General features: G+C 37.2%; 3 protein-coding genes across 3 annotated transcripts in view; 1 reads left to right on the top strand and 2 right to left on the bottom strand.

Annotated features, from left to right (window-relative positions):
• Window positions 1–833: 833 nt before the first annotated feature.
• Window positions 834–7,526, bottom strand: LOC306887774 (nuclear inhibitor of protein phosphatase 1-like). Its single transcript, XM_079445789.1, has 7 exons — window positions 7,381–7,526; window positions 7,063–7,123; window positions 6,191–6,344; window positions 5,893–6,110; window positions 3,457–3,601; window positions 2,636–2,700; window positions 834–2,548 (listed from the first exon to the last, which is right to left on the bottom strand). The coding sequence occupies exons 1-7, from the start codon at window positions 7,428–7,430 to the stop codon at window positions 2,189–2,191; spliced, it is 1,053 nt and encodes a 350-aa protein (XP_079301915.1). The 5' UTR covers window positions 7,431–7,526; the 3' UTR covers window positions 834–2,188.
• Window positions 7,527–7,916: 390 nt separating this feature from the next.
• LOC306887416 (protein THEMIS2-like) lies at window positions 7,917–19,250 on the top strand. Its single transcript, XM_079445112.1, has 6 exons — window positions 7,917–8,048; window positions 10,965–11,105; window positions 12,196–12,621; window positions 15,110–16,260; window positions 18,655–18,769; window positions 18,869–19,250. The coding sequence occupies exons 1-6, from the start codon at window positions 7,949–7,951 to the stop codon at window positions 18,955–18,957; spliced, it is 2,022 nt and encodes a 673-aa protein (XP_079301238.1). The 5' UTR covers window positions 7,917–7,948; the 3' UTR covers window positions 18,958–19,250.
• Window positions 18,934–24,784, bottom strand: part of rpa2 (replication protein A2) — a 22,178-nt gene continuing 16,327 nt past the window's right edge. Inside the window, exons 7-9 of the mRNA XM_079445120.1 lie at window positions 22,458–22,577; window positions 22,160–22,254; window positions 18,934–19,427 (exon numbers count right to left, since the gene is read on the bottom strand). Coding sequence (XP_079301246.1) covers window positions 19,340–19,427; window positions 22,160–22,254; window positions 22,458–22,577 — 303 coding nt within the window. The 3' untranslated portion in view covers window positions 18,934–19,339. The remainder of the gene's footprint in view (window positions 19,428–22,159; window positions 22,255–22,457; window positions 22,578–24,784) is intronic.

The raw sequence follows: 24,784 nt of genomic DNA, 5'->3' as shown, positions 1-24,784 counted from the left end.
ATTTTTCTTTTATGCCAAAAATCATTAGTATATTAAGTAAAGATCATGTTCCATGAAGATATTTAGTAAATTTCCTACCGTAAATATATCAAAACTGAATTTTTGATTAGTAATATGCATTGCTAAGAACTTTATTTGAACAACTTTAAAGGTGATTTTCTCAATATTTAGATTTTTTTGCACCCTCAGATTACAGATTTTCAAATAGTTGTATCTCAGACAAATATTGTCCTAATAAACCATACATCAATGGAAAGATTATTTATTAAATTTTATCTTGATTTCTTAAATTGACCCGTATGACTGGTTTTGTGGTCCATGGTCACACACACACACACACATGTATATGTATATAACACATCTGATGTAGCATGTTACAGGGATTTAACGCCTTATTAAAACAGATTAATTTGGCTTTCTAATAATAATGTCTCGCAGCACAGAAGCAGAAGTGGACAGCATGCTCTGCCATGTGAAACGAAAAATACAAATAATTTCCTGTCAGTAAAGCACAGCACAAAGGATCCGGATTTATAGATTCCGTTTATTCTGCCCTTAGAGAAATATAATCTTTCAATAAACTTTCAGTACTGGATGACCTCTGAGGTTAAGAGATGGTGTATGCCCATGCAGAAGTCAGTGACTTTACTTTATTCTGTAGTTTTACATTTCTGGTGACTAACCACACTTCCCACAATCCTTAAGAGAGATGCACCAATCAAAGAAGTCATGGATATCATGTAAACGTCAATGAACGATTGAAACATGATTTTTTTTTTATCCCTAAGGAATCAATTTGTTTGTGTATTTTAATACACAAGAATACAGAATTTAAGAAAAAAAGTATTTTATTTCTAGATTTTATTTGGCAAAGCATGTCTAATCAAAAATATTTCCTTTCATAGACAAACCAAAGCCACATAAAAGCCACCAAATGCAGGTTTGGGGTTTGACATCAGTATCCAAAAATAAAGTATGCTGATGAAGAAGAGGAAGTGAGATAGCAAAGGTTTTGTATATCGACACTGAACTTACTGTCACAATCAGTTTAACTGTCAAAAGTAACTAACTAAATTCATCGCTGCTATTGCAAACTACTCTTTCTGGTGTAGGTGTATTGTACTAGGCCTGCTTACAGCTGTATTTGTAAACAAATAATAGTGTCCGTTCCTGTCAGGAAGGTGCTTGTGTAAAGTAAAGGCATGCTGTAGCAATGAAAGGCCAGAAAGGCCAACTTCTGATAGTCAGCATTATGGCCTTGAACCAGAAATCAGATGGCTCTGACATCTTGAGTCAAACCAGTTGTGGAGAAAATGATCATAAAATAGGATGCACTATTCGAAGGTAAAGACTTCTGGCATCAGTTTAAATATATAAAAATACACTGGCTTTTATTGTGAATGATATGTACAAACATCAAATGTACCAAACAGAACACGAGTATAAAACATTTTTTTCTTTCTTTAACAGTGAAGACCGTATACATTGAGCCCTGATGAACCATCAACCACAACAGTTCATTTGAAACTCCGCTGCCCTCAGTTTGTAGATTAAGGGGGAACGAGTGAATGAAACTAATACAGTGTGGAAACCACAGAGATCTTCAGAAGGGTCAAGTGTTACAATATTGCAGAATTTCATCAGTTTGCCATTTTAGGCTAGACATGACACATTTTGCTGTTTGGATCAGGTTATGTACTTGTGTTTGCTTTTCATTAGGTTCTCACTTTCAAGCTGGCATTTTAAAGAAATAGATCAATCAAAACACATTAAATTACGTCATTTACTCACCCTCATGTCATTGCAACCTTCCTATGAAACGCAAAAGATCTAATGCATAATGTCTAAGCAGCTCTTTTGACAAAAAAAAAAAAGAAAGATTAAGACCAGATTATTCTGTGAGGAACAGAGCGAAATGAGTCAAAATGCACCTTTTTTTTTTTTTTTTTTCACTGAACTGTGCGAATGAGGACATCCTGCCTTTTGCATTTCACTGAATTTAGAAAGTACTATGCATCTGGAATGACATGAGAGTGGGCCAATGCTCATTTTAGGAGGAAAGATCTAAAACACAAATTTCTTGCATTAAATCAGATTCTTGTAGCGCAGTTGAAATCAAAGTCCATTTGCCAGATTCATCAAGATAGAGTTCATGAGTATAGAGGAGTCTTGTATTAGTAACACGCAGCTAAATGAGCAGAGACGGCGTGGGCTTCTTGCCAGGCCATGCCTCTTTAGCGTACTTCTTCTTGCGGGGTTCGCTGAGAGGGTCGGAGACGTAGGGGCCGGGTAACGGCGTGGGGTTGAGCACGAGCGGAGGCTGCGGGGCCTCCTGGGCCAGGTCCAAGTCCACGTCCGGGGCCGGGTTGGGCAGGGGTAACGGCAGTCCTCCCAGGATTGTGGCTCCACCGGGCGCTCCTGTGGATTGAGCTTCATGACTCGCAGGGGGAAGGTCTCTGTAGAGTCCACCTTGCAAAGGGAACATGTGCATGTGTCGGGTCATGGATTCCTCGATTCCCAGCACATTGCCTCCGCCCATTTTCTTCTTCTGTTGGGTAAACAAACAGAAGCATGTAAACATGTAAATCAATCTCTCTCTTTTTGCATAAGGCTGACTTGAGATTTGAGAAGTTACCTTAATAGGAACCACAGCTGTTGTGACCATGTTTCTGAAACGTCCAACAGAGGGGTCGATGTCCTCTAAAAGAGTTAACAACACAAACACTGTTAAAAGCCTCAAATCACAAAAGTAGTGAGGGATGCTAAAGGCCAAGTCTTATGTCATATGACAGCTGATAAATCACAACCTTTCTCCACTGAAAAAAAGGGAACTTCAACCTGTTGTGCTGGGTTTGATGTCATTAACAGACTGAAATAAAGCTGAAATAAAATACAAATAATAGATAAAAACAACTAAAGCTTCGGCAACTAAAGTTTAACTGGAGATTAAAAAAAACTAAATTTAACAAACTAAATGTGAAAGAAAATAAAATCTAAATCTTACCTCTTAAATGAAAGTAATAAGTTACAAAAGCACAGAAAATTTAATAAAATTAACGGAAAACATTAAATCTAATTCAAAATATAAACAATAGCATTTAAATAATGTTAAAATAGCACAATTTAAGACTTTTATTAATACCTTTGAAGAGATTAATTGTAATTATAAGAGGTCTTAAATTAAGGGACAGAAAAGCAACAACTGCAGAACATCTGAGTGTAATGGTTACATTTCAGAAGTGATTGATTGAATTAGATGTGATCACTGCATGTTCAAAGTCAAAGCGTGGCATTGTTGCATGTTCCACAAGCTTGTGGTTTCACATTAAATCACAACAATTAATGAAGAACTCATTTAAGCCAAACGATTGCTTATGATCTGTTGTGGATGAACTAGTGGTTGATTGAGGTGCGGTTAAAAGTCAGTTCATTTTTTTTAAAGGGCGATCACTTCACCTGGGTTAATGATCTCATCATCTTCATTGAAGGTCACTCTGGAGTTCTTTCTTTTCCTCTTGGGTCTCTGAATATCCAGGTTGCCCTCCTCTATGGTGAGGGTGGAGATGCGCTTGTTGTGAGCGGTGTTGAACTCAGTCAGGTTCTGCCAAAAGAAGAAGAAAAAAAAACATTTTAGAGAGCCGTTTATTCATTGCAATGGACCTGAAACACCTGAAATTAGTTTTGCAGATCAATTGTGCGTGTGAATCTCTCGTAAAAACCCTAAAACAAGCAGCATGGATACATGGGGCAATATGGGAAGTCCAATGATCAACATGAATTCAAATTTGATTTTGGCTTCCAACAATTATGAAAACAAGATAATCCTGTAATTGTTGATTGTGCCGCATTCAGTTTGACAGTGATTCTATACACTGAAACGTCAAATAGCTGGGCCTGGTGATTATTAACAGAAGCAGGGCTGAAACAATTAGAAGACACTATCAACAATAAAAAAATCGAGTCGTCGAGTAGTCGTTCGATCTCATATGGCCAAATGTAAAAGCCTGCAATACTGACCAGTGTGGTGCTGACGTACCGGATCAGATCCAATAGTAGTGGATGTTTTACACGCATGCGCTGTATAGGTCTTGAATAAATTCATATTTTTAGTTACATTTAATCATTTTGCAGACGCTTTTATCCAAAGCGACTAAGTCTAAGTGAAGTCTAACAGTACATGTATCAATTAAGGGTTTTTGATCTACATTATAATACGCCGATGACCTACATTAGACATTAAAGTTTTAACATTGTAATGTAAATTCATCCACGATGCTTTTGTCTATACTGGCGACTTCAAAGTTTTTTGTTTTTTTCCATTTCATATGTTATCGCCAGGATGGGCTTGCATAGGCTTGACTGTAAAAACCTGGTATAACCCCAGGATAACGGGTCTATTGGCTAAAGGAACCCTGACTGACAGGATTGTTTTTCTTCGGTATAAAAAAAGATGTCCGCATATTTTAATAGGCCTATAACTTTTATACTCTCGCAGGCCTATAGCACAGAGAGTGAGAACGAAAAATAATATTTGATTCATGAACAAATTGACAGAACTATAAGACTAGTATGGAAAGAAACAAGACAATTGAACCCATTTTTTCATAAAGAACAAACTAAATTGTAATTAGTAGATTTGCATTTCCAAAACGAAGCAAACTAAAAATTAACTCGTTCATTCAAAACTACAAAAAGCTTCAATATCCTGTACTACTGGTTTAAAATCACAGTATGCTATAATTTGTGTAAGCCTGTGAAACACACCTATATATCTCGTAAGTTTAATTTACATTTAATACCAGCTTTAATGACAGCCCCACTTTGCGCATGCGCATTAAAATCAAATACTGCGCAGTACGTATTAGATCTGATCCAGTACATCATCGTGCTACAGGCTGCAGCGAGGACAGACTCTGGATGCAATTCAAGAGAAGACACACAACTTGAATTACAACTTGATTTTCTGTTGTAAAGCAGCTCTTCAGTGTGGAGCTAGCTAATGATCAAATATTTGTATAAGTGGGAAAAAGGAGATCAAAGCCTGATCTAGATCAGGACCGTTTTGGTTATCATACCCCTATAAGGTATTTTAAAGTAGATTATGTTGTGAATAGTTTATCCAAATCATCTTATCATTTCCCTTTATTTTGTTTCTTATCTATATGGAGTTGTCACTGTTTCTTTTCCATGTAGCTAATTACATGGGGAGCGAGTGTCTCTGTCTGTCATCTCATTTTGTTCACCAAATACATCTATTTGTATAATGAATTGGTAACACTTTACAACATTAATGTATTAATTAACATGAATGAACAATGCATTTATGACAATAAGACTCAAATTTAAAAATAAAAAAATTTGTATGTGTCCATGTCCATCTATGACGACACTGTTGCATGCAAACATATAAATTGCACTCAATGCAGTTTTTAAATAAACTAAATTATACAATTTCTATTTGTTGTTGAAATAGGCTAATCATTTACACAGTGGCTCTGTCATAACTTGTTTTATAAACGATTTTTTTTAAATATAGCCTACATTAAATTGAGACATCACTACGTAAATGCTACGTGACATTTTGTTTACAAGCCGTTTTAAATCCCATCTTTCCGCGACTGAAACACTGATGCGATTACATGAGATGTTAATTCATGTTTATTTCACATTAAACTAGTAAAGATGAAGGGATGCTCGCGCTCCGTGCTGGCGTCAGAACTGAGGTGTTTATACAGCGATCTGTCACGCCACAAAGAAAACAGCATTTATTGTTTGAATTTCCTGAAAAAACTGAATGATTTGTTTGGTACACATGCATACCGAACTGAAAGACCTGTACCGAATGCATGTACGGTTACACCCCTAGAGCAATCTAGTGGAGCAGGCATGTACCTCCAGTTCAGTTTCTTCCTCTGGAAGTCCCAGAAGGCCCTTCAGCTCCTCGTCATCCCCGGCTTTACCATCCCCGACGCCGGAGCCCGGCTGACTCTGAGGTTTCTCCCGAATGGTGTAAACACGCGTGGATGCGCCAAACGACATGGTGGAGTCGATGGGAACCTGCTGGGGCTTGTTGGACTCCAGTCGGATGTGTCCGAGGAACGTACCATGTGCTACAGGAAGTCAACATACACGCTGGTTTACTCTGTGTCTGTATGATACGACATGATTGTCATTGGTCTGGTGCACTTACTGCTGTTGAGGTCGATGAGAAACACTCTTTTCAAATGCCTGTGGTAGACGAGAGCCGCATGCACACGAGAGCACGACTGATGGTCGATGGTGAAGTCACAGATGTCTGGGTTCCTCCCGAACAAATAATACTTCTTCTCATCAATGATCAGTTTCTGCAGAGAGAGCACTTCAGTAGGCTGTCTGCAGTCAACTAAACTACTTTAACACACACACAATCACATACATGTGGGGCATTGTGAGAGGACAGAAAATGGGATAGTACAAATAAGTTGATGATTTAATAATCTTCTCTTTTAGGGTTGCATCCAAGCAAAGGAAAAATAACTTGATCCACTTCTATTTGGTGTAAATCTGAGCCTAATGATGAAAATGCTTGTATTTTGCATTTTTTCCATTTATTTACATTCAGTTTGTCACACATAAATAGTGCAGAAATGATTTGATTAGTCAAAAATTTGAAGCAAAGTTACAGCAAGATACTACAGAATTATTATTTTTCTCGGTACAATAGTGCATTTAGAAATTTTGGGCTTTATAGCAATATCTTCTAAGCTAGTGGAAAGAAAACATCCAAAATACACATGCAAGCATTTATTTTATTATACTTAATTATTTGTGTCTGTATATTTTAAATACAATATGTGTGACTTATTTGTTTTGGGGTTTTTTGGTGCTTTTTTATCTTTGAGTTGTGGTTACTGACTTTGCATAGAAAAGAGCTGCTTTAAGACTCTTCACACTTTTGTGTTCTGTGGAAAACAATAACAGCTCAGAGGTCTGGATCAACACAAGAGGGAGTCACGTCACGTGGAATAGTTTATAAATCTGCAAACCGGTCAAATGATCAGATATTAAAGCTGAATGTAATACCTCCACAAGTTTGTCTCCTTTCAGCACGTCCAGATGCAGTCCTGCTGGAGGCTTCCCTGCCCTGAAATACACCAGCAATCAACTAAACCAGCCTGCATTTACTAAAAACATGGTTATAGATAAAGCACATCGCATTCTTATTAAATTAATGCAATATACACAAAGAATGCAGTTTGTAAAACAGGTTTGAGCTCCAAAGCGTGGCGGTAGATCTGCTAAAGAGCACGAGCGCTAACAGTCCGCTGTAACACATGCTGGATACAATAAAGCCTAGCTTATTCATGCGCTAAATCCAGCAAGCGCTGGGGTGTTTTTTACCATGATGGACAGTCGAAAGATGGGTTATTTGCTGTAGTATCTGTTGCCATTGTCACTCATTCCCCCCTGCTACAAGCACGCCGAGCATCTTGGGTAATCTACTCAAACTGAACGTCTTCCGGCTCATTAATATTAAAACAGTAAGCGACGTTCCTTTAAAACTCGCGATTGATTGGCTGAAAAGCAGACGTGAGTGAGTGGGCGTCACTCAACTGGCGAATAAGCGAATCCCTCGGTGGTGAATGACGGACGTGAGTAACCAATAGCAGTATCGCTTAATTAATATTCATGAGCTTAGCCTTCGCCATATAAGGCATTCCGGGAGACGCTTGTATAACAACACATCGCATAAACATTAATAATTAATTATTCTATATGTTGAAACAAAAAGTACATGCATAATAATTGACGCTGAATTGAAATGTATCTATTTAAACAAATAAATGAAATGCTTGAGTGCAGTGTTTGTGCTGTGGGTGAGTCCCTCTAGACTTCCTCTCTGGTCTATAGATGAAGTGCTCGCGCAGGAGATCAGCTCAGTGTGTGAGTGTCTGCAGCTGAGAGAGAGATGGGAGACCTCCTCCAGTCTCTCAGAGACTTCATCAGCTCTCTGGATCAACAGTCTCTACCCCGCATCCTGCAGATCTGCTCTGGGGTTTATTTCCAGGGTAGGTTTATATCATTTTACTCTCTCTTTCTGCATATTCTGTATGAGACTTTCTCAAGGCATAAAAACACAAAACAAGAAGCAAGATCATATATTGTTCTTCACCCAAAGTAATTTTTTTTTTTCCATTTATTTTGCATTGTGATTGGTAATAATTCTCCCAGTTTTATGTAGGCTATCTTGAAACCATAATCATTTTGTAAAATAAGGAACAAGAATGTTTACCTAATGGCTATGTTGTTAAGACTTTGATTTTAGTCCCAGAGATGTACAATGATGTAAAAAATAAAGGAGCTGCGACCCCCTGTATTAAATAGGCATGCACTTTTTTTTAGAAACATGACATAAACAAGAGTATATGATGCTGTTTCTGTTTAATTTAGTTTTGACCCATTTTTACATTTGAAAACAGAGTGAAAATTACAAATAGACAATGAGCATATGAAACCTGAATGCACATTGTTATATTTTATGCCTGGGATCACCCTAAACCAAAGTAATATAACATTTGCCAAGCGTTCCACCAAGTTAAAATGTCTTACTTCAGCGTAAACTAAATGCTTTTGTGTTTTTGAAATGGCTGTGGGGTCTCTCCAACCCCAAACAGGACATGAGGTTTAAGATCTTTTTTTCATTGTCAGTGTGGTTTACGCTTTGTATCTTCAGTTCAAGTAGACGTGAGACCGAATGAGCAGTCGACTTTAGTCTCATGTGTTGCTTCAAAAACCAATAGATTATTAAGATTGTTTCTCATAAAGAGTGATCTCAAATCAAATGTGAACACTGCTATTTATACATCAGGATATGCATGTGACCATAATTTAGATTAATATACTACAGCTTTTTGTGCAGTATAGTAGGTTTATTTATCTTTCCGATTTGCTTTAACATAAAACTGCAAAAATAGAGAGGATGTTGTACATATGATTGAAGTACAATAAAACAAAGCCTACTAACAATAAGTACCATGCCTCATCACAGAGGAAGATAATATCAATTTTCAAATGGTTTTTCTTAAATGAATATCTCAGGACATCTTTTAGTGGGGTTTCTGAGCAGAATATGAATTTCTGTTATGAGACACGCATCATTTTCATACATGTCTACTGAAGAGGACAGTTGGACATGCTTATCAGACATATTAAGTGATTAGGGAAATAAATTATACATCAAGATTTCTATGAAATATGAGATTTTATATGAAAATATTGCTAAGGTATTACTCTCATTATTATATTTTTTCATTGCATGTTGCCCAAATAACACATTAATATTCAAATCAGAGACTTCTGCCAGATACACTGCTTATAATAATAATAATACATTTGATTTGTAATGCGCCTTTCTTAAACTCAAAGCGCTACAACATGTACAAACAAAATAACAAATCAACCAAAACTACATAATATCAAAATAAAATCACAGTAAATAATCACAAATTAAAAGCTTTACTAAAAAGATGCATCTTAAGAAGTTTCTTGAAACAATCCAAGGAAGCCGCATTCCTAATGAACGCAGGTAATGCGTTCCATAGCTTAGGCCCGTTATAAGAAAAAGCCCTCCCCCCCATGGTTTTTAATTTACAACGAGGCTGATACAAGGAGAGACAACCAGCAGAGCGAAGAGAGCGAGGAGTAGAAAGAGTGACCAAATCACAGATGTAATCTGGAGCCAACCCATGCACAGCTTTATAGGTTAAAATCTGAGTTTTAAAATCAATACGTGATTGAACCGGGAGCCAATGAAGTTGCTGGAGCACTGGGGTAATGTGATGGCGTGCAGATGTATAAGTCAAAACTCGCGCAGCTGAGTTTTGTATATATTGCAATCTCTTAACAGAACTTGCTGGTAAACCCCCAAAGAGAGAATTACAATAATCAAGCCGTGATGTGATGAAGGCATGAATAAGCCTCTCAGCATCAGGCCTGGAAGGAAAGGGTCTAATGCGAGCAATGTTACGAAGATGGAAAAAAGCAACTTTAGTTATGTTTTTGAAATGAGAATTAAAAGTCATCTGAGCATCAAAAATAAGGCCTAAATTACGCACCTGGGCATGAGGAGATATTTGAGTATTGTCAACTGAAAGTTTAAAATTACTGCATTTATTAACATTAGATGGAGTGCCAATTAATACAATTTCGGTTTTAGAACCATTTAGCTTTAGAAAGTTGTGTTTCATCCATGCCTTGATTTCCAACAAACAGGCAGAAAGAGTCAAAGAGGAAGTAGTGGAATCAGGCTGAGTGCTAAAATAAATCTGGGTGTCGTCCGCATAACAATGATAACCCAGGCCGTACTTCTGAATAATCTGCCCAAGAGGTAGCATGTAAACACTAAATAAAACAGGACCCAAAACTGACCCCTGAGGGACACCCTGACACAAAGGCACAGTCTGAGATCTGAGAACGTTGTGAAAGATACGATTTAAACCAGTTCAACACAGTTTCTTATAATAGCAAAACCCATGTTTGGCCATGTTTACCCTCATATTGTGTAAAGCAAAATAGTATATCAAATCATACCATGGTTGAGAATCTTTGTACAAATCTTAGTGCAAAGTTTGGTTCAGGTGCAAGTGTCCTGGAGCTGTCGAAGACCTGAAAATCTGATTTCTATTAAACGCCTATTAAATGCAGGCATTAGTATGCATACAAAATGCAAAAAAATTTCAAAAATAAATAGCCTGGAAACCAAAAATTTACTGGTACTGAATATACTTTTTATTTTCGTATCCTCCAAACAATGTAATAATATAATGAGGAAATGTACAACTTTTCTTTTATTGTTCTCAGGAGGCTATGGCATGTTTGCAATCAAAGTCCACGTTAACATTTTACAGGAATTTCTTATAAATGAACTTATATATGAACCCAGGAAGTTATGCAAATAAGGCATGATGATGTGTTATTGTTTTCAGGTTCCATTTATGAGATTTCGGGAAGCGAAGTGTGTTTATCTACTGGAGATTTGGTGAAGGTCATTGGTTTAGAGCTTCTGTCTGTGTCTTGTGAGGAGATTGAGACTGGAGCTTCATTTGAATTGCCTACTGGATATCCAGGTGAGCCACTAAACCACTGCAAGGTGTTTGCAAGTAAATTAATATAAACTAGAGCTGAGTATTTGGACCTAGTGAAACCTCTTCTTGTGGTATTAAACATGCAGTATGTTTACATTATAGAGTAAACAGTAGCCTGTATGATTACAAGTAAACTGGGACAGGATTCACATCGATTTAGCTGTATTTTCCATTTAAAACATTGTTGAAAATAATCTACAGGCAAAGTGCATTATTTCTACAGTTCTAACCTCACCAAATGGAATTCCAAAGAAATAAAGATCATTTTCAAACAGGCTTCCCAGCCATTTGACAGACATACAGATCCTACCTATCCGTCTATCATTATATTGTGCCTGGATGTTCAAACCAAGCAATCCTTTAAGTTGGGATCATGCATTTTAAACCAAATTATATAGGGAAAGAAGAAATTATTGCTAAAAATAATTAAATGTGAATATTTAAGTAGTTCCATAATGTACATAAATGCTATATTTTCACACACTAATTTTATACTTAATATACTCACAAAATATTATTTAGTTCTTCTTAAGACTTAAGTGCCTGGTTTCACAGACAGGGCTTAGACTAAACCAGGATTAGGTCATTGTTCAATTAGGACATTTAAGTAATTTTTATAAACATGCATAGAAAAAAAACATTACTGGTGTGCATCTTGAGACAAAACAAAGGCACCGATATATTTTAAGACCAGTCAGTGCAAGTTTATTTCAGTTCAAACAGCTCAGACTTACACTTTAGTCTAGGACTAGGCTTAAGCCTTGTCTGTGAAACCGGGGGAAGATCATCTAAGTGCTCTCAACTGCTATTTTGGGACACTTAGATGATCTTAAGAAGTACTAAAAAGTATTTTTAGTATATTAAGTACAAAATTAGTGCATGAAAATAGAGCACTTGAAGTCTATTAAGAAGGTGCACTTTTTTCACTTGGGACAGCTTAATCCAAAGCAGTTGTCTATCCATAAATAAGACTTTAAGCCTTCAAGGAGGCTGTTGTTCAAGGAAATGAATTTGTAAACTAAAAGCTAACTGGGCAAGTTTATTGATTTTAACACGCTGTGCATCTCTCTAGGTCACTTCAGTCTCGTCGCTGAGGACCTACCGTACAATACAATAGAGGAAATTGTGGGTTTGTGTCCTGTTGGAGTGGACGCCTGCGGCTCCTTCACCTTCAAATGCCAAAACGAGCTGACTATAGACCGCTTCACACTACCTGCAGGAAAAGAGCTGACCCTGCTGTCAGTGGAGGTTGTCAGAGATGGAGAAAGACTGGCACGGTGTCAGGTGGTGGGGCAGAACATGGCCTCTGCAGAGATGCTCCTTCCTCTGGCACTCAAAGGAGAGTTTTACGAGTGTCAAAGTGACCATGGTTACTCCCTACAGGAAATCATGTCGTCATCCAGACTGAGCTGCCGTCGCTTCCGCAGTACAGCCGAGAGCAACAGTGGAAGCTTGTTGATGTTCAGCCCAGTGTATGAAATCAGTGCCATCATGCATAGTAAGTACAACAGTGTTACTTGGTAAATATTTGTCAAGTCTTTTTCCCACCGACTTGTTGCTGGTGCCAAAGCCAGATCCATAATTGTCCAGCACATGGGGTGCTGCACTGATGATGTATTTATTTTAGCACAGGAAGTTAGTATCACCCTGGTTCCCTCGACAAAAACCCATTATTGCAGAAATTAAGCCATGCCCAACCTCTGAAACCGTGCCCGACCACTTGTTAGCAACTGCCATATTAAAGACAAGTAAAATGCTGTAGAATGAAACATGAAAATATCTTGCACTTGTGTGAACCACAGACCTTATTTCAGGCGTTTACCCAAAAACCCATTCAGAAAAGCCACTGACTTCAGAAGAATGGAACCAGAAGTGCGGCACTTCTAGGCTGTTACACAGCGAAAATGTGAACTTGTTTCCAGGTTTTGCCCTACAAACATATATCATCATTCAATTTTCATATTGCCAACTGGTAAAGAAGCTCCACTTCCCATAGAAACCATCATTGTCCTGAAATGCATTGGGTGTGCATTGGCTGAACCAACTTGCTCTTTGATAAGAAAATATTGCATGTCTATTTTTTTGCTGATTTGAAAGGATGCAAGCAGTGTTTAAGATTCTGGTATTTCCCCATTTAAGTAGACAGAAGTTGGTTTTGCATTCCTGGAGAAACTACCCGAAAGCCTTGCAAATATGGCCACAGAGTTCACTGACTTTTCTTGAAAGCGACTTTATAATATAATCAATAAAGCAGTCTGAAGTGGAAATTATGAAAATATGAATTGTACTATAACTTCTGATCATTGCATCAAAAGCAGCTTGTGATTTAATCAAATTACTTTTGGTGCTAATATATGTTCTTAAACTTGCAACACACGATCGGTTACTGTACATCATTGTTTGGCAAGTCAATGAAAGCAAGCTCAAAAAGTGGTTTGCAGATCCCCAGTCAAGCACCATGTTGGTGGAATAGGGCTATCAGTCATCACTCATTGCTACTCCTGGAGGTCCACCTCCCAGCGGAGTTTAGTCGTAACTCTAACACACTTGGACCAGTTAATCAAGGTCTTTGGGTTTCCCTGAAAACTACAGGCCAATATGTTGGAGCAGAATTGCTGTCTTCCATGATTGGGACTGAGTACACCTGTCATAGAACAGGGGTGTCCAGTCGTGCTCCTGGAGGCCCATTATCCTGCACATTTTAGCTCCAATCCTAATTAAACACATCTGAACCAGTTAATCAAGGTCTTCAGGATTACTAGAAACATCCATGCATGTGTGTATGGGCAGTCTTAGTGTGTGTGTGTACCCTTAAATATTTCTAAATATTTATTTATATATTCATATTTATAAAAACTGTCTTTGATGTGGAAAACTGCTTAGCGTCACGCCAGGGTCTAAGCAGACGTATGCACTTTTTCTTGTTGGGAGTACTACAGGTTTTTGAAAACGTAAGCTGTTCTTGCAGCTCGCTGTTCTAAATTATGATGATTGGTGATCTTTTTATATGTTATTATTTATATGTTTCAGATTTCACATCTGAAAGAGAAGCATACATGCGTAAATGAAGCATAAATGCTGGGTTAAATACAACCCAACGCTGGGTAAACTATGGATGAACCCAGCGATTGGTTGTTTAGGCCCAGTGGTTGGTTTAAACATTTAACCCAACTCTTGGTTGAAAACAACCCAGCATGTGTTCTGTCCATAGACTGTAAAAAAAAATGGATGTAGTGTCCATGACGTCACCCGTAGGTTTCAGAAAAGCATTTTTGAAGCTCAAAGTGGGTGGAGCCGGCCGTCGCCATCTTGGCAGTGCATCACTCCCGGATAATCGAAAATGGGCAAAGATGCGGGAGGTGGGTGGAGCTGGTTGCTGAAAGCACGCCCGCCTAGCGCAACAGTGGTGACAGCAGCGGCAATCCACCTGTTACTCAAGTGGCCACGCCCTTAATTATGCAGAACTCTAAGGCTTAATATAATTTAAACGGATGAGTTATAAAAAAATTAACCTCCCTCACAGTTGTAATGAAGGGCAAAATTAGCTATATAGACCAAAACCACTTTTTGTACCAGGCTGTAAACAACTTTTTTCTGCTGCAAATTTGGGCATTTTAACATGGGGGGGGTCTATGGGATTGACTCCCTTTTGGAGCCAGCCTCTAGCGGCCAGTCGATGAATTACAGGTTTAGTCACTACTGTGTTGGTTTCAAGAGAGAGAGCGGGAGGTTGCCACTTGGTTCAGTCCAATATTTACCCAGCACTGGGTTGTATTTAACCCAGCATTTTGTAGAGTGTGTGAATCACCCATACGCATATTTGAGAGATGATAATACGATCAAATTTAGAACGGTTTCTGCACAACATTTTATAAATGAGGCCCTGGCTCTCCAGCAGCAGGACTAGATGCCCTAATCATAGAGGCTTGATGCATGGAAATGGTCTTGGAATAAATGTTTGTTAATTGTGTTTTTTTTACATATAGTGAGGAAGAATGTTGTCAAGTTCCCATCCAGCCTGGAAGTGGATGTCCAGGACGTGACAGAACAGGAGCAGGATTTAGTTTTCATAACTCCATTTTCAATGACTGAAGTTGTGAGTCAGCCAACGGAGTCCTTCCCGACTATGGCAGAGATCCTTGATGGCCCACAAGGCAACCAGTTTTTTAATTGCAGCTGGTTCCAAGAACTGCAAAGTGGCAGGCGGCTCGTGTTACATGCGTATGGCACAACCACAATGATATTAGCCTCAACTCCAAAGGGGAGGAAGGGAAAACAGTACTTCATCATCTCAGAGGGGTATGGGGGACGAATGAGAAGGAGGGTGCGGGAATTTGAATCAGTGTACGAGCTATACGTGGCATCCTCTCAGTCTCCAGGTTTGAAAGTAAGCGTGACTCGGCACTGCGAGGCAGTGGAGGAAGAGGGAATGCCTGCGCTCAGTGTCGGAGAACAGCTGGAGGTTTTGGGAAAGGCGCTGATGGATGGAGCTGCTCAGAAATTAGAATGTCTAATTTGCAAACGAACTATGGAGGTGGACGACGAGGATGAGGACGATGAAGAAGAAGATAGCGAGGAAATCTGTCTGCCACTGTTTATGACGGGTTACTTTGTGGAAAAGCTTTTAGACAACAAAAAGTATAAATTAACAGATTTAGTAAGCAGCTCTTTGCCTCTGGATGTTAAAGTTGTGAGTCGGGATAAAGACCTAGAAAAAGATCCCCTGATGGGGCTACCAGCACTTAAGCTTGAGGAGACTTTCACGGAGACCGTGGTGTTGACAAGCCTACCGAATAAACCAGACTGGTGCTTTGAGTTGCCAGTACGCTGGTTACAGATGTCTCTTTGCTTCACCTCCGAGCATTTGCCGTGGTCCGAGTCCCCAGAGCGTCATGTAGAGACAGTCACTGAGGTGACAGAGAAATTCTACTATGAATATCATAAACTTGTAGGCAAAATTGAGGAACCACCTCCTCGTCCACCAAAGAGGAAGCCATCCAGTTCAGAAGTGCCTAAGAAGTCCTCCAAGTCTGAATCTAAATCACCAAACTTGAGGAGTGTTGTGACCAAACAGCTTGACAACCTTTCGCTGGGTCAGACAAAGGGAAAACGGGCTCCTGCTCCTCCTCTGCTAGATGTAAGCATCAGCTTTTATTCACCCACTACAACAGAAATGCAGAATTCAAACATGAATGTCTAGGTTTCATAATGAGTCATTCTTAGATCGGCTATTACCGGATTATCTATTACTATATTTTCCAAAATTCCCCTCTGTGGTTCATGTTAATGAGGGATGGAAAATTAATTGCTCACACACTTGTATCGAACGGTTAAAAAGTACCGCATTCAATTTAAAAAAAATAGTTCATCCAAAAATATGATCATCTTGGGTCACACGTTATATTAGGTGGTCTTAACTACTATGTACTTGCATCAAAAAATAAGTACAATGTACTTATTGTGGTCATATTTTATTTCAAAACACTTGCTGCTATTGAGGTGGGATACGGGTAGGTTAGGGTGGTATGGGTGGGTTTAAGGGTGGGTTTAGGTGTAAGAGATGGGTCAACAGTGTAATTATAAATGTAATTACAAAAATGTATTACAGATGTAATTATATTATAGGTATTTTTAAAAATATAAGTACAATGTAAAAACATGTACACTGCCCTCCAAAAGTTTGGAAACGCCCTAGAAAAGTGGGGTTTTGGACAATATTGGCATGAATCCTTTTTAATTTGTGATAATTTAACAACACAAACTACGAAAACATGTTTTATATCATAAACAGTTTATACATAGAAAAAACTTACATTTTTTGATTCATCAAAATATCCAGCATTAGCAGCTATTACAGCTCTGCATAATCTGGGCATCCGAGCTGTCAGTTTATTCAGACATTGACTTGATACTGTATATTACTCCAAGCCTCCTGAAGGATTGCCCATAGATGATTCACACTAGTTGGACACTTCTTACGGACATCACGGTCCAGTTCCTCCCATAGTAGCTCGATTGGGTTGAGGTCGGGTGATTGGGGAGGCCATTCCATGACAGACATGATGCCAGCTGACTGTTTCCTCTCCAAATAAGATTTGCACAGCTTGGAAGTGTGCTTGGGGTCATTGTCTTGTTGGAAGGTTGGGGTGTTTCCAAACTTTTGGAGGGCAGTGTATGTGCACAATAAATGCATTGTATCAAATGATTAATTTAAAATATTAGTACATAGTAGTTAAGGCCACCTAATATAAAGTGGGACCTCATCTTGTTCCAAATCCATACAGCTTGCTTGAAAACAAAATGTTTAGCAAAATTTCTAACATGCTCTTTGCTATACAATGAAAACGACTCGGGATGGACGCTGTCAACCTCCAATAATGACAAAGCATCATAAAAGTATCATGTAGTCTGTACTTCTTTACTGCTTATTTAAACATTACCACTATCATGTTGTCCATACATAGATGTCTATGTACTGTCTGCACAGCATAATAGATCCATAAAGATACTTCTCTACAAAGAATCAATGTAATAAATTAAAAGCAATTAAGAATTATTTTTTACCGTTAGTGACAAATAACGTTTCCCTCTTTTATAAGGGCACATCTGTCCGCGCTTATCTTTGAATGCCAAATTCTTACATTTAATGAACTCATTTAGAATAAGACAATATAGGACTGTTACCAATGAAATAAAATCATTATATCAACAAAATCCATGTGCACTGGAGAGAGCTGGCAGAAAAGCTGCATCTGAAGTTTATTGCAGCTCAGCAGGCATTTACACAGCAATTACAATTGCATATGTAATGTTACTGTATGTGATCAGTGGTTTCAATATAAAACGATGGAAAACGAGGATAGATTCATTGAGGAATGAAGCATGACTAAGTCGTTGAATCATTCACTCAACTGATTTGTTCAAAATATGGATGCATTGAATAAAACCCACACTGTGTTGCTTGGAGAATCCCAAGGGGTGTCCAGCATAATTCAGTTAATTTAAATTTTCCACTATTCAGATTTACAGCACTGTGGTCAGTTAAGGTACATGACAAACATTTTTCAATATGAATATTAGCACAAAGTTAACATGCAGCTTCGGACAGCATTGCACATTCATCAAAGCATGTCGGTTTCCTTCATTTTCCCTGTATGAACAAGAGCATGTCATAATTCAAATTCAAATTCAAATTTTATTTGTCACATACAGTCATACACAGTACGATATGCAGTGAAATGCTTGTACGGCAGCCAACATGTGGCAAATGTAATTTTTTTTTTTGTTTGGTGGAACAAAACACGTTTAGAACTCAAGGGTGAGTAAATGATTGAGTTTTCATTTTTGGGTGAACTATTGGTACATGCATAACTCGTCGCTTATAAAGTCTGCTGCAGGCACCATGTTGGATGGTAACTATGGGTGTGTGTATTACTGAACAGAAACACACTGCCGTCACGTTCCTCTTTTCTTATTTGTTTAGCTGGATCAGCAGCTTATGAATTATTTTTTTCTTGTGCAACTCCATTAGACTCCAGAGTCAAACCAGCCCCCTCCACTGTTGCCTAGGAAAAGCTCATCAATAGCCGAGGATGTCAGTGCGCACAACACGTATGTGAAAACCCCGACAGTAACACGCAAATCAGGTTCGTTTCTCTTGTTAGCCAGATATTTGGGATAGCCCATCAGGGAGCTGAAATATTATATACTAATCTATTCTTTCCTTTTCTTCCTCTAAAAAACAGCAAAGAGACTCTCTGACTCTGACTCTGAACATGACTATGAGTCTATTGAAGAAACAATTAAAAAACCCCATGAAAGCTTCTTTTATTAGTTCAAGGACACTTGTATTTTTGTAATGTGTACTTTGTAATTTTTGTATTGCTGTCTTCATAGCAAAACTTGCCAAAGAAACCTGAGAAGTAAAAAAACAAGTACCAGCTAATATGGAGTCTCCACTGCACCCATACCTAGTCTGCTATACTCTTCACTGTCAATACTCAGACAATGCAAGGTTTAACAAATAAACATTTATTGTAAATCAGACAATGTCCTTTTCACTGCTTTTTCTTTACCTCATGCTGAAAGAAAATAACTTGAAATGAGTGTGCTTTTATTAAAATGACCAAAACTAACTGAAATTATTATTTTCTTCATGAACACTATATAGATAAGGAACAGGCTTAAGGCAATACAGATCTGACCAAAAAAGGTAATTAGGCTTCATTGTCTGTTGATCTGAAGTGGTCCTCATCAATAGTGGAGAAAATGTGTCCTTCGTTGCTGAGAAAATCCACAATTTGCCTGTAAAAAAAAGAAAGAAGTGAGAATCAAAGTTGAGTGAAAAGAACTAGTGTTTAATGACGAGGTGCAGCAGACTTAGACTCTGGCCAGGGTTGTGTTTTTACATGGCTTTTTCACACAGTTATCTTAGTTCAGCATTACATAGAAAGAGTGTTGAAAAGCATTTGCATATTGCAATCTGTGAAACATCTGGTGGTTAAAAGGAGTTCACCAATGCAATTTCAAATAAATGCAGTTCCTTTTAACTTTCTATTCAAAGAATCTTGAAAAAAACTATCATGGTTTATACAATTTTAGGCAGTCAAATTTATAATAAGTCATTATTAGTAATTGCTATCAATTATAATTGGTGAAGACTGGAGTAATGATGCTGAAAATTGTTCACAGCAAAAAATGACATTTTAACATTAAAATAGAAGAGTTACTTTAAATTGCAATGATATTTTACAAGATCTCTATTCTTGCTGTATTTCTGATTAAATGCAGCTTTGGTGAGCAGAAGAGACTTCTTTCAAAAACAAGAATGTTATTATTCTAAACAACCTGTAATGTGGATTATCAGCTCAGGACGAGCAGATGAGTTACTTCCTTCACCAAGAGCACATTCACTTTTGTGATCATTAACATCTCAATTGCTTACTCTGATAGTTTTCTCACGCAGGTGAGACTTTATCATCAGTTTAGCGCTCATATCTGCTGACAAGATCATCTCACACGTTACTAATTCTAACGGTTAGAATGCAGACTGTGCATTGCAATGTTTTTGCTCATTGTCACACATTTATTTACACTGCTGATTTTAGTTTTTTGTACTGTTGCTTCAACATAGCTACAATAACAGCCAGACAGATGGCTTGGAAATGTATGATTGTTGCAGTTTTCCTCAGCATTGTTATCTGCAGAGATACTGGTACAATCTGTGTGGAGCTAAAGGTAGAGCCGGCCATCAGAATAACCAGCTCTGAAACAGAGTCGAGAGTTTTCAGAGTCGAGCTGGACTGTTTTAGATGACGTACCTCCAAGAACAGCACCGAAGAGCTATTTGTGGTCAGTTTTTTTTTTTAAACCCTTGCTGATGCGCACGTACATTTGTTGTGGTTTAAAGAGGACTATACAGACATAACTATGTGCTGTTCTTCAAATGGTTACTTAACCCTTGTGCTGTTGAAAATCTTTTAACCCATTTATTGTCTCCAGTCACAAATGACCAGCCTTTCAAAAACTGCTTGTAAATATCTCATGTTTTATTATCACCAAATCCTGGATTCAGTCTTTTTGTCAACTTGTTCTTTCAATTCATGTCACATCATTCTGATAAGAAAAAAAAATTTAAAAAAAGCATCTGCTAAATGCATAAATGTGACCCTGGAGCACAAAAGCAGTCTTAAGTCGCTGGGGTATATTTGTAGCAATAGCTAAAAATACATTGTATGGGTCAAAATTATTGATTTTTCATTTATGTCAAAAATCATTAGGATATTAAGTAACGATCATGTTCCATGAAAATATTTTGTAAATTTCTTACCATACATGCATTTAAAATTTTTGATTAGTAATATGCATTGCTAAGAACTTCATTTGAACAACATTAAAGGTGATTTTCTCAATATTAAATATAGAGCTCACACACTTGTATATCTCAATAAAAGGTGATTTTCTCAAAAATCAAAAAAATCGACACTTAAGACTGGTTTTGTGGTCCAGGGTCACAAATGTAAATGAGCACAGGTTTTGTGTTTCTTTGTGGAACTGGTTAATCGTAGGCCTCGTTGATCTCATGCACCTTTGTGGATAATTTTGGCAATGTTCACTCAAGCTGAGATGCATACGTTCAGGTCAATGAAGCCTAAGATCAAGCAGTTCCAAACGGAAATACTGAGATAAAAGCTGATAAAAAAAAAAAATGTAAAAACTGTAACTTGAATGCAATGTCGCTTTGGATAACAGCGTCTGCTAAAATGCATAAATAAATAAATAAATTATATATATATATATATATATATATATATATATATATATATATATATATATATATATATATATATATATATATATATATATATATATATATATATATATATATAAAAATACAAAACCTCTGCTAATTGAAAAAAAAAACAAAAAACAAGTTGATCAAAATAGCCTGAGAAATTCAGAAGCAATTTTTGTAGGCCGGTCAATTTTACTTTTGAACACCACAAGTGCAACAAAATGTACAAAAAGGAGAGAAAAAAGAAAAAATATCCCCAAAATTATTTGATTGTTTTTTTTTTTTTAGAAGTTATACCCTTTGAGCAAATTCAAGAAGTTTTAGTCCAATGCAATAACTAGCATCAATTTGAGAAGAGTGTAAAAGATAAAAATGAAAAATGCAAAACTGTGATAACTTTGTTAAAGACAGAACTAGAAATATCTTGGAAATACCATTTTTACATAAGGACAGAATCAGTCTAATAAATTGGGAAACAAACCGTCGAGTCACAAATATGATGAAAATTTAGTTCAAGTTAATGCAAAATCTTACACGGACACCTTCCTATGACAGAAAATAGAGGAAGTCTCTTTAGGGAACTAAAGGACGTGTTATTCTCAAAGCTCATTTGGCTTAAAAAAAAAAAAAAAAAGAAACTGAAAGAAAGAAAGAGGAAGAGCAACGTCAAATTCCTCTCTGGGTTAAGGTCCACTACAAAAGCCCTTTCAGTCAAGAGGCGCGTCCCAGGAGAGGTCTGTACCTGATGACTGTGACGCTCATGCTGCTCAGCTTCTGCTTGAGGTCCTGCATGCTGATGCCTTGAGGCTCATGACAGCTCTTAATCAGACTCAAAACCTGCACAAAGACCAGAAAAAACACACGTTTGGAATCTGTGATACTGCAGCGTACACACACTAGGGCTGTCAAAATGACTGACGCACATCTAAAATTCAAATGTGGATTTTTATTTTAAATTTGACGAATATTCAATTTTTTTTGACAGCCCTAACACACAAACTCCCATTCAACTCTTGTACAATGAAGCATTTTTGACTCACCTGATTCTGGTTGGCACTCAAACCATTGACTAACATCATACTAGCACCAGAATAGCTTCCTGTGGAGCTCATGCTAGTATGCGCCGTGGGCATCAGGTTTGTTCCTGCACCTCCTCCCATCTATAACAGAAAGAGCTTCGATTACCAAACACACTACAGTCACAACAGAGAAAAATACATTAATGCAAACACAATGAAACAGTGAGAGATATATATTGGCTGGGTCAACTTTTTGCTGTTTTCCCCCATGTCAGTTTCAATATTATATTATTTAGGGCCCTATGATTTTGCATGAATAAAAAGTCATGATATGGACTAGAGTCTGTGAACATTACAGTGCAAAAAGTCTCCTCTTTAGAAGAAGTCTGCGTATCACAGTTTGGTCTGCTGCACAAACTCAAGCATGCATGACGCTCATCTGCATCTCACTACATAAGGACATGAACTTCATCTGCAGAGCTGCTCTGAGACTCACTTCACCATTTCATTTAAGAACAACTACCATCAGATACACACGAAAACTCAACCATCAAAATAAAAGTTTGGTGTAACTTTTTCAGTTTATGACAGAAATATATTACAATTGTGCAGCAGAATGTACTTCTCAGTGTCGTAACAACAATAATAGAGTTTACTGAAACATTACTTAAGGAAACTGTAAACCTCTGTTGTGCAGCACTTTGCTTGCCCAAAAACAAAAGGATTGTTCCAACGTCATAATTTAAAATGTATAACATAAAATGTATGCATTTATTTGACTACCACACTTTTTGATAATAAAATTTTATATGAATTCCGGGACTTTCAAGGACTTTAAGCACTACTTTTTTGGTAGTGACAAGGACTAAAATCAGAGATCTCACTTATCAAACAATATTGTTATTAACTCTAATAAACTAATAAAACAAAATGCACAATGCAGGCATAGACTGAGGCAAGTTTAGCATTTGAAAGGATATTATGGCAAAGTTATCGCTTTCCTTATTAAAACTGATTTTTTTTTTCATGAACATGATTGACCTGAAGAATGAAAGCTGTATCATACACTTGGGAAATTATGAGCTATATCACCACTTATCAACACTAGGCAGGGTTCCCACTCTTTCATGAACACCAGATTCAAGGACTTTTTAAAGCACCATTTATTTTATACCAAGCACCTGTCAAATTCACACCCCAGCATACGTAGCGTCATGAAAGACCTCTTACAGTACTTAACATTTCACTTACACTTAACATTTACATTAAAAACTTCAGAGTAATGATGTTTTGAATGTGTAGGCTTCATAAATTTATACCATTTTGAGCAGTTCATTCATAAACGAAACAACGCTGTGTATGAATGGAGATGTGCAGTGACTGTTTGAAATATTTTCGTTGACAAAATAGAGCAAAATCAGGGAATAGTGTTCAGACAATGCAAGCACTAACTTGTTGCATTAAATCAACATCACATTTCCAAACTCCCTTAATCATTAAATGCTGTCACTCTCCTTTGTTCATCGCAATCTCACAAATTTCCATTATATTCAACGCAGCTCTCTACACAGCACAATGAATCTCTTATTTACACATTGTACACTTTATTATAATGAGAGGATTCGTGAACAAGACGGCGTTTGAGCAGTGAGTGGATTCTGATTAACATTGTGCATCAGTTCACTAGGGCTGCAACAAACGATTAATCTAACGATTAATCGACTAATCATCGATTATTCCACTGATTAACCAGTAAACTTTGATAATTCAGCTTTTGTGATTAGTTAAAATATTAAGTTATACATATTCTAACATAAAGGTCACTTCAGCTTTAGAAAAGCATATTATGTAATTACAATTATTAAACAATTAATTGGCAACACTTTACAATAAGGTTCATTAGTTAACATGCACTAAGAATGAACAATATTTCTACAGCATTTAAAAGTTAGTTAATTTCAGCATTTACTAATGCTGTTTTTTAACAGTTTTTATTAACCAACATTAACAAAGATTAATAGTTAAATGTAATAATGCATTGTTCATTGATGTTAATTAATACATTAATGTTAATAAATGATACCTTATTGTAAAGTGTTACCAATTAATTATACATATAGATGTGTTTGGCACACAAATGAGATGACAGACAGAGACAGTCTCTCACCATATAATTAGCGACATGAAAGAAACTGAATGACACATCATTCTGCCTAACTTCTCCTTTTGTAAGTCATATAGATAAGAAACATAATAAAGGAACGTGATACGACGCTTTGGATAAACTATTTTATTCACAACATAATATTTTTAAATACCTTAAAGGGTTATGAATAATCAAAACAGTC

The sequence above is a fragment of the Barbus barbus genome (genome assembly GCF_936440315.1).
Source record: "Barbus barbus genome assembly, chromosome: 21".
NCBI lineage: Eukaryota > Metazoa > Chordata > Actinopteri > Cypriniformes > Cyprinidae > Barbus > Barbus barbus.
The sequence above is the reverse complement of the archived record's forward strand: the minus strand, read 5'-3'. Positions and strand labels throughout refer to the sequence as shown.